Raw genomic sequence first — 9849 nt, 5'->3', positions numbered from 1 at the left:
AAGCCTATGGTCCACTTTGTAAAAACAAAACAAAAAAGTGTGAGGCACACCCACAAACACATTTTTGTAACTCACTGCGACAATGTAGTGCGATTCTCTAATAGGATCTGTTTTGCTGTTTGAAATGTAAGTGAGTCACACGCCTCATACCACAAATATATGACACCGATAAATCCCACGCAGTTTCACTCTCGGTGCGTGTTTGTGTGTGTGCGTGTTTGTGTGTGTTTCATGAGAAGGGAGGAGGGCCCTAGACAGACAGCGTGGCTGCATTGTCGCAGCAGCAAGACAACTTGTCCAGTCGACCAGCAGTTTAGCTGGTCATAACATCCTCAGGTGGAGTCCCCGTGACCGGACAGGCAGGTCTGTCTTTACTTACTGTGTGGCTTATAATTCAAAACAAAAGCGAGCTGATTGTCAGTGCGGGGCTGCTGTCACGGATAGCTGGCGCAGAAGCTGACAGACGGATAACAGCCTGCTTTGACCGGCGCCGGGAGCCACCGTTGGGAACCGGAGGGGTTGGCTAGCAGGAAAGCTGGCTAACTGGCATTAGCCGGGGGAAGCCTTTTAGCGCACGAACACGTCGCCGTGTTGACGCCAAGCCATATGGGTAGGTTCTTCCATTAAATTAGCTATATCTGCACCCCTCATTAGACACACGACCCGTTCTTTATGTTGGGAATATATTTTTCCCCAACACGGTTCACTATTAGCTATTAGCTAACGTTAGAAGAAGGGGGCTAACATTAACAATTTCCAGTCTGGCGTACATTAGTCGAATGATAATGTTTGTAGTTCCCCAGAGGCGGAATGGTTATAAACGCTGTTGTCGAGACTGTGTAATTGTTTTATCTATAGCGTGAAACGTTGTAAAGTAGTTGTCATCTCTGAGCTGTCATTCCCAAACACAGTGTTAGCTAACCTGCTGCTAGGCAGTGTGAATCACTCGAATTGCTGCTGATGCAGGCTGTGTTGTTGTTTGTGTTATGATTTTCTCCTCAAACATTTCAGTGACAACGTGAAGATGGATTGAAACATGAAGGGTGGAACTGCCCCATCGTCCAAATAGGAGGGCGTTTTTCTAAGGTATGTTTCACATTCATCTCCCGGTGTCTCAGTCTTCTGTTCACTGTCCAGCAAAGACGCTTTATATGTAACATAGTCATGTCTCCGGTAACTGATAGTTGAATCGGTAAAGCTCACTCTGTAGACTGAGGAAACTAGATGTCAATCACTGTTTGCCCATAGCTTCCTTTGTTTTGCAGTGTGGTGCAACTGGCCAAACCTAGTGTTAACCACAGGGCTATTGAGCTGATTGTTGTAAAGACCGAGCATATGTTTGATCTTGCCAGCCTGCTGTGGCTAGCCCACACATCTATTGTATAGTTGTGACAGTATTCAAAGCAAGCTTGTGTCTAGGCCAGTGTTTCCCCTTGCCCCACATCCTGTGTTGTGAAGAAGCTTCCTCTTTTGTCCTGAAGTGCTTAGCTGCATCCTGATCAGGGTTACACATCGCAGAACTGCTCAATGGGTGGGTTGTTCTTACTGAGGGTTTTCTATTTTAGCTTGTTTTTGTACATATTCATGGTGCAGTTCTTTGTAAACAGAGTTTGCCGTTTTCCTTTCTTGTAACTAGCAGGCATTTTTTTCTCTCTGTCACAAACCTTAAGTTGGGCAGAGAACTTAGAGCAGCTGTAGCATTACTCCATTCAGGGGGTTTCCCCTGTTTCTACTCTTGCTCCTCTTATTTTATAACTTTGATCATTTTGTCCCTTGAATAAACTAGGGCAAAAGGCGACTGGGTGTTTGCTGTTAGGGCTTCAAGTGTGAAATTGCCTGCCTGTGGAACTCCAGCTTGCTTCATCAGTATAGTGTTGTTATAAATTTACTTGTATGTTTTCAGTTTTTAAGTTAGTCTTAATTTGTTCTTAGTAATTTAATCACACTGGAATTTATTTATTATACTGCATTTGGGACATGCATGGCTCTATTTTAAATTGATATCAAAATTATCTTGTCTTCCTCCACTCACCAGTCATGGTAGATGCCTACCCCTTTCTTAGCCTGGTTCTTCTGGAGGTTTCTTCCTGTTATAAGGGAGTTTTTCCTTCCAACCATTGCCAATTGTCAATGTATTATTGTAGGATTCTTTATCTTACAAGACCCTGCTGTTTGAATTTAATTGAATTTATTCATAGAATTTGGATTTTTTATTTTATTTTATTGTGTGACTTATATGTTTTGTTTTGTTTTTTTACAGCAGTGCTGGTTTGCAATAGGTGCAAAAACATTAACCTGTCATTTAGCTCTCCAAATTTCCAATTGGTATTATACATTGAAAAAGACAAGGGGTAGTGGGTGAATGTGGTGATAAAGACCTCCACAATTAAACTCTACCTGCATATTATGGATATTTCCTGTGGTGTCCTCCCAACAAGTCAGACCCTCAGTACATTTCCAAAGTTGGGCACCAAAAGGCATCTTGCCAGATGCCTCACTCACTCACTCACTCACTCACTCACTCACTCACTCACTCACTCACTCACTCACTCACTCACTCACACCATGTGATCTAGACCCCAAGAGAAATGCTGCAGGCCCAGGCGCCTATTGTGTAGGGCAGTGGGATGTAATGGCAACATTGGTATTGTAAAATTAGATCAAAGTATTGCCTGATAACTCCAGTCTGATGCTCTTTGTAGCTATCACAGGCTCTATTAGTGTTTAGTGCCATCACATTCCTTAACTAACTGTTCTTTTAGAATAAAATGAGCAGTAACAGCTCCTACCTGCTTGACCAATATATTATTTTTTTTCTCAGTGAAAAAAGTTACTCTTACAACTTTTTCTAAACACTAACTAACTTAACATTTTACTAAAAAATTTTCAAAAAGTATAATTTTTTTCCATGTAGATAGGTTTTTTGTTTTTTTTTGTTTGTTTTTTTTCCTCTCTTCTTCTACTTTCTTTCCTGGCTCAGAGTGGGTCTGTCTATGCCTGATGTAGTATTTGTGTTGGCTGACATAAGTAGTACTTGTCTACAGTTCACAATGGGTCTCATTCACTAATATGTGCATGGAAATGTTCTTACCCTGCACAAAAAATTAGGTGCATGCAAAATCACCATCAGATTCATGACACGTGTGCACCGCCAGTTTTGTTCTTACAACTTTGTTTGTGTTAGTGAATCAGATTCATTCCAAATCCACAGGCTTACGCTGCTGCCTGCAATTTGCATACTATCTACATGCTGCTGTGTTTCTCTGTTTATAAAGAAATACGTTTACATTTAAGTGAAGTGGAGAGCAGTGGCAGGGGCAGTGTTGTGCAGTAATAGAGAAACCAAGAAAGGAGATGAAAACTCCCTGTGGCTCGGGTAAATTAAGATAAGTTTGGACATCAGTGTTGATATTAAAAAAAATAATAAAATAAACTTAAAAAAAATAAGAAACTGATGTAGGACATGAGTAGCTGATCTGTTGGCCCAAAATGCAAATCTCACTGCAATGCTTAAAATATAAAATCCAGATTTTCCAGTGTCTGTGGGATGGTAAGAAGAAATTAGACTGTTAGTGGTGACACTCAGCAAATATAGTAATTTAAAATGAATTGTTTGTAATTCTTAATTCTGAATTTTTTGCAAAAGTGTGTAAATAATTCTGTTATTATTATTATAAAGATGAGTTTTTACTTGTTCTAAGACAGCAGATCTTCATAATTTGTGCAAAGTCTGACGCAGTTCTATGTTTTTTATTCTTTATGAATGAATTCAGGTATGAAAATATAGATGAATCTACATGGATCAATTTGCATGAAACATTTATGCAGACAGTTTAGAATTAAAATTTCAACAGCATCCAACTTGTATCTGCCGAGGCAAGGAAGAGCCTTTGCATAGAGGAGTCTCAAACACTGTTCTTTTTTCCACCTTCTTTTAATTTGCTTTTGGAAAGACAAAGATGTCAAACTGTGTTTTGGTAGCTTTAACTGAATCTGAATGAATAGGTCAGCACTGGGTCACCTGGCTTTCCTTAGCCATTGACTGAAGAAAACGAAGAGTTTTAAGCACAGATTGACCATTCAAACCTTAAGCTGACCATGGCGAATGTGTGTCTGAGTGGCTTGGGTACAGTTACTATGCGGTCATCAGATTTCCAATCTTATAGTAAGTATTGATGTGGATGTGTTGAAATGCAGGGTGTAGGCATCTTGTTACAGGGTGCTACAATTTGATAATTTGTGAAAGTGGGATAGAAGACAGGCATTGTTATTTTTAGGGTTGTGGAGAAAGTCTTTGGCTGGATTTGATCTCTGCCTTAGAGAATCAAATAGACGCTCAACCCTCCTGGATTCCCAAAAGGATATGGTTGACTTTTGCCTAAAATATTTCAAGTGTGCTCTGAATTTGGAATGTTTTCACAGATTAAACATGCTCTCACACAGCAGTTTCTCATGGTTCTACATGTTTTAGAGGGTTAATTCAAATCTGAATAACTTTGTTAGAACAGGATAGTCAAACAAGAACTTAAAAAAACGAACTTATCAAGAAGGTTATATACCTTTTAAATACAATATAAATAACTTTTTGTCAATGAAGTCTGATGGCTTTGAAGAAGCTGTTATATTGTAACAGATATCACAAAGGACTGGTAAGGTTATTGTTGCTGATCCCTTCCATAGTAGTACATTACTTGGTGTCTGTGCTTGTAGTTCTGTCTATTACGTACCCTTTATTGTCTTAATATACTGACTATAGGGATATCTCATATACCTCCACTTCAAAACATATCTAATCTACTAATGGTTTCAGGATAGCAAATGGTAACCCAGGCAGAAGTTTGACTTGCTAACAAATGGACTGGAAATTTTACAAGGTGATGCTCTAAATATAGGAGAGTGCAAGACTAGAACAGTGATCAGGAAATGTGACTGAATCCAAACAAAGGTTGTCTTCATGACATTGCTAAACCAAACAGACAGTAATTGAGTAAAAATGTATTTTCTTGTGAGGGCAGGGTGGAAAACCAATGTGACAGGAATGTTACTCCAAATTAGCTTCATGTATAACAACAGATGTTTAAAGCTGAATAATTTAATATTTTAGATTACTCTTGCTTTGGGTAAAGGCTATATAGAAATTAATTTTTGATAATATGCTTTATGGGTCTTTGTGATCAACTAGTAAGCATTTGTCTATAGTAATGTTATCTGTAAGGTAAATCTCTTTTTAAAAAAACAAACAAACAGTTATGCCGGTAATATACTCTCGACTGACAAACTCTTCCAGTTTTTGCACATGCTGTGTGTGCTGCGCTCACAGAACTAGTTTCAGCCCTGCTTTAATGTGGTTGATCGAACATGTTTGTTCTCTTTAACTCACTGAGCACAGCTGAGCCTAAACCACAGTGACTTGGAAGTAAAGCAGATTGAGCAAGCGGTGCTGGCAACCATTCAAGCAGATGTAGCTCCTGTTGGGCCATAACTCATCAAATTTCATGCATTAAGGTGCTTAATGGAGTGTTTAAAGTCACAATGAACGTGCAATGGGTTACCTTGTGTATGTTGCTCATACGCATTCGAACAAGATTTGCCAGTTGGTCATGTTTTTGACTTGATATATTTCATGAACAAATGCATCATATAAACTGTATTGAAGCACTCTAGTTGTTTTGATTGGTGTCACCATTGCAACTTGAGCTTAACAGAATTTCCTGTTATTTGCACTAATGAGTGTTGCTCTTTTTCAGGTTGCACTCTGCAGCTTATCTGTGTAACTGAGCTGGGAGACAGAGAGAAAGATGCCTCCCAGGCCATCCTCAGGGGAGCTATGGGGCATCCACCTGATGCCCCCCAGGTATGACATGCTGGATTGTTCTGTGAAAAGAAATGAAGTTGCTATCACTGTTGTGCACAGAAGGACTTTATTAGCTCTTTAATTTCCTTTACTGGAAATAAAAAATTAATTGTATGTGTTTGTTTTGTAAATGCCATATCCAATTCCCAAAGAAAGCGTAAGTTGCGCAAAGTAAATCGTAATGCTGAACATGAACATTTTGTAATGATGATGGGCTCTTCTGCAGGATTCTGGTGGACTGCCTTCTGCCCAATGGGATGATTCTGACCCTGGAGTGTCTCCGTGAGGCCACGCTCATCACCATCAAACATGAGCTGTTTAAGGAGGCCCGAAAATATCCTCTCCATCACCTCTTACAGGAAGAGACATCCTACATCTTCGTCAGCGTTACACAGGTGAGAACTCTCACTCAGTTGAATATCTAAACTCTCTAAATCTGTGTTCCAGTTTTGTGAAAATTACAGGGGTAACCCACTTTGTTTTAATTGGATGGTTTTACAAAAAAAATAAACATTCATCTTTATTCAAGACCTTTAAACACATTTGTGCTTTTCTGAACCATCCATTTTACACCTATAGAGAGACTGCTGGCTACCACAACAGTTCATTGTTAGCTTTCATGAAAAACAATAAACGAAAATGGAATATAGAACGCAACCTCTTGTTTTTTCCATTCCTACAGGAAGCAGAGCGGGAGGAGTTCTATGATGAAACCCGGAGGCTGTGCGACCTCCGACTCTTTCAGCCTTTCCTCAAGGTCATTGAACCAGTTGGCAACAGAGAGGAAAAGATCCTCAACAGAGAGATTGGTGAGAGTTTCATTTTATTTGTTAAGTAGTGGTTGTGCTCCAACATTGTTATTAAAAATAAATAAATAAATGATAAGTCAATTATATTATAATATAATATATCATATCATACAATATCTTTATATGTGTCTGTTAAGTTAAAAGAAATCTAAGTGTAGCAAAACAGTCAATTTTAAGTGAGTATTTTTTTTCCCGTTTATTACTGATTGTTGATAAACCAAAAAGAGTGTGAAGATGCAACAATCTGTGAATTACTCAGAATTTTGTTAGGAGGCAAGCTAAAAAGATTGTCTGATGACTTTACTAAAACTTTTAAGCCATTTCTTGTTTCTGTTCTGTTAGGTTTCGCGATTGGTATGCCTGTGTGTGAGTTTGACCTTGTGAAGGACTCTGAGGTTCAGGACTTCAGGAGAAACATCCTGAATGTTTGTAAAGACTCTGTGGAGCTGAGAGATGCCAGTGGGCCCCACAGCAGAGCGCTGTATGTTTACCCACCTAATGTAGAGTCAACGCAGGAACTTCCCAAACACATCTATAGCAAACTGGACAAAGGTAGGCAAGAACTTTTGTCAATGATCCATATTTTTTTCTTTTATTTTCTCTAGGGAAAAACATTTTGAAAATGCAGGGCTCATATGTGTGTGTGGTTTTTTTGTTTTGTTTTGTTTTTTACGAACATTATATATAAAGAAAACTTTTACATGTGAAATACAAAAAAACAGGAATCTAGTGGGCATTTAAATTTTCTTCATGGTTAATGTAAACTATCCGGTCTAATGATTTATCTATAGCAGTTATTAGGTTTATGTAAGTGGTGTAATGCTATTATATTAGTCATAGTACTCAAATGAATATCCTAACCCTTACGATAGTTAATTTTGTTTTGTTTTTTTGTCAGTGCAATGGAAAAGTGTTTTGATCTATTTTTGTGTCTCTTTTTTGGTAGGTCAAATTATTGTTGTAATATGGGTGATTGTTTCTCCAAATAATGACAAGCAAAAGTACACACTGAAGATCAACCACGACTGTGTGCCTGAACAGGTAAGATACCTGAGCAGTGTGAATACCAGCCATACAACAGTCCAGTAATAAATAATACTCACCACCTTTAATATCTGCATGTATGGTGCTCTGCAGGTGATTGCAGAGGCCATTCGTAAGAAGACACGAAGCATGCTGCTGTCCCCAGAGCAGCTAAAGATGTGTGTTCAGGAATATCAGGGTAAATACATCCTCAAAGTCTGCGGCTGTGACGAGTACCTGCTGGAAAAGTACCCCATCAGCCAGTACAAGGTAAAAAGGCATACTGCACAGATAAATTTGACACAACAGCTGTGCACACAAACAGCCATGCAATTACATAATCATGAACAGCTGGACTTTCCGATATGTCCAATATTTTTTTTATCTTAACTCACTGTTTGCTGTGTCTCTCGTAGCTATGTCCAAAAAATAGAGTTTATTGAGCAGTTTCTGATGCAAAAACTGCACTTCTGTTTTTTTTTTTCCTACCCAAATCCTCATTCAGCAAACTTCTATGGGGGAAAAATCCTGGCTGATTGCAGCCACACACACCTACAGGGAGTGCAGAATTATTAGGGAAGTTGTATTTTTGAGGAATAATGTTATTATTGAACAACAACCATGTTCTCAATGAACCCAAAAAACTCATTAATATCAAAGCTGAATGTTTGTGGAAGTAGTTTTTAGTTTGTTTTCAGTTTTAGCTATTTTAGGGGGATATCTGTGTGTGCAGGTGACTATTACTGTGCATAATTATTAGGCAACTTAACAAAAAACAAATATATACCCATTTCAATTATTTATTTTTACCAGTGAAACCAATATAACATCTCCACATTCACAAATATACATTTCTGACATTCAAAAACAAAAACAAATCGGCGACCAATATAGCCACCTTTCTTTGCAAGGACACTCAAAAGCCTGCCATCCATGGATTCTGTCAGTGTTTTGATCTGTTCACCATCAACATTGCGTGCAGCAGCAACCACAGCCTCCCAGACACTGTTCAGAGAGGTGTACTGTTTTCCCTCCTTGTAAATCTCACATTTGATGATGGACCACAGGTTCTCAATGGGGTTCAGATCAGGTGAACAAGGAGGCCATGTCATTAGTTTTTCTTCTTTTATACCCTTTCTTGCCAGCCACGCTGTGGAGTACTTGGACGCGTGTGATGGAGCATTGTCCTGCATGAAAATCATGTTTTTCTTGAAGGATGCAGACTTCTTCCTGTACCACTGCTTGAAGGTGTCTTCCAGAAACTGGCAGTAGGACTGGGAGTTGAGCTTGACTCCATCCTCAACCCGAAAAGGCCCCACAAGCTCATCTTTGATGATACCAGCCCAAACCAGTACTCCACCTCCACCTTGCTGGCGTCGGACTGGAGCTCTCTGCCTTTACCAATCCAGCCACGGGCCCATCCATCTGGCCCATCAAGACTCACTCTCATTTCATCAGTCCATAAAACCTTAGAAAAACCAGTCTTGAGATATTTCTTGGCCCAGTCTTGACGTTTCAGCTTGTGTGTCTTGTTCAGTGGTGGTCGTCTTTCAGCCTTTCTTACCTTGGCCATGTCTCTGAGTATTGCACACCTTGTGCTTTTGGGCACTCCAGTGATGTTGCAGCTCTGAAATATGGCCAAACTGGTGGCAAGTGGCATCTTGGCAGCTGCACGCTTGACTTTTCTCAGTTCATGGGCAGTTATTTTGCGCCTTGGTTTTTCCACACGCTTCTTGCGACCCTGTTGACTATTTTGAATGAAACGCTTGATTGTTCGATGATCACGCTTCAGAAGCTTTGCAATTTTGAGACTGCTGCATCCCTCTGCAAGATATCTCACTATCTTTGACTTTTCTGAGCCTGTCAAGTCCTTCTTTTGACCCATTTTGCCAAAGGAAAGGACGTTGCCTAATAATTATGCACACCTGATATAGGGTGTTGATGTCATTAGACCACACCCCTTCTCATTACAGAGATGCACATCACCTAATATGCTTAATTGGTAGTAGGCTTTCGAGCCTATACAGCTTGGAGTAAGACAACATGCATGAAGAGGATGATGTGGACAAAATACTCATTTGCCTAATAATTCTGCACTCCCTGTAGAGGTGCAACCTGGGCTTTCAGTCAGTGAAATTTGCCCCTATAGGGATGCTGGCAACT

General features: G+C 39.5%; 1 protein-coding gene across 1 annotated transcript in view; it reads left to right on the top strand.

Moving 5' to 3' along the window:
* Positions 1-237: 237 nt before the first annotated feature.
* LOC146688968 (phosphatidylinositol 4,5-bisphosphate 3-kinase catalytic subunit alpha isoform-like) overlaps positions 238-9849 on the top strand; it is a 25693-nt gene continuing 16081 nt past the window's right edge. Inside the window, exons 1-8 of the mRNA XM_085437593.1 lie at positions 238-610; positions 1012-1086; positions 5748-5854; positions 6081-6249; positions 6537-6663; positions 7006-7215; positions 7610-7704; positions 7801-7956. Of these exons, the coding sequence (XP_085293719.1) occupies positions 5799-5854; positions 6081-6249; positions 6537-6663; positions 7006-7215; positions 7610-7704; positions 7801-7956 (813 nt within the window). The 5' untranslated portion in view covers positions 238-610; positions 1012-1086; positions 5748-5798. The remainder of the gene's footprint in view (positions 611-1011; positions 1087-5747; positions 5855-6080; positions 6250-6536; positions 6664-7005; positions 7216-7609; positions 7705-7800; positions 7957-9849) is intronic.

Source organism: Copadichromis virginalis, linkage group LG17, assembly GCF_057382275.1.
Source record: "Copadichromis virginalis isolate Kocher_CV1m ecotype Utaka linkage group LG17, C_Virginalis_male_GT1.1, whole genome shotgun sequence".
In the NCBI taxonomy this organism is placed as follows: Eukaryota; Metazoa; Chordata; class Actinopteri; order Cichliformes; family Cichlidae; genus Copadichromis; species Copadichromis virginalis.
Note: the sequence above shows the minus strand (reverse complement) of the source record. Positions and strands in the feature narration are given on the sequence as shown.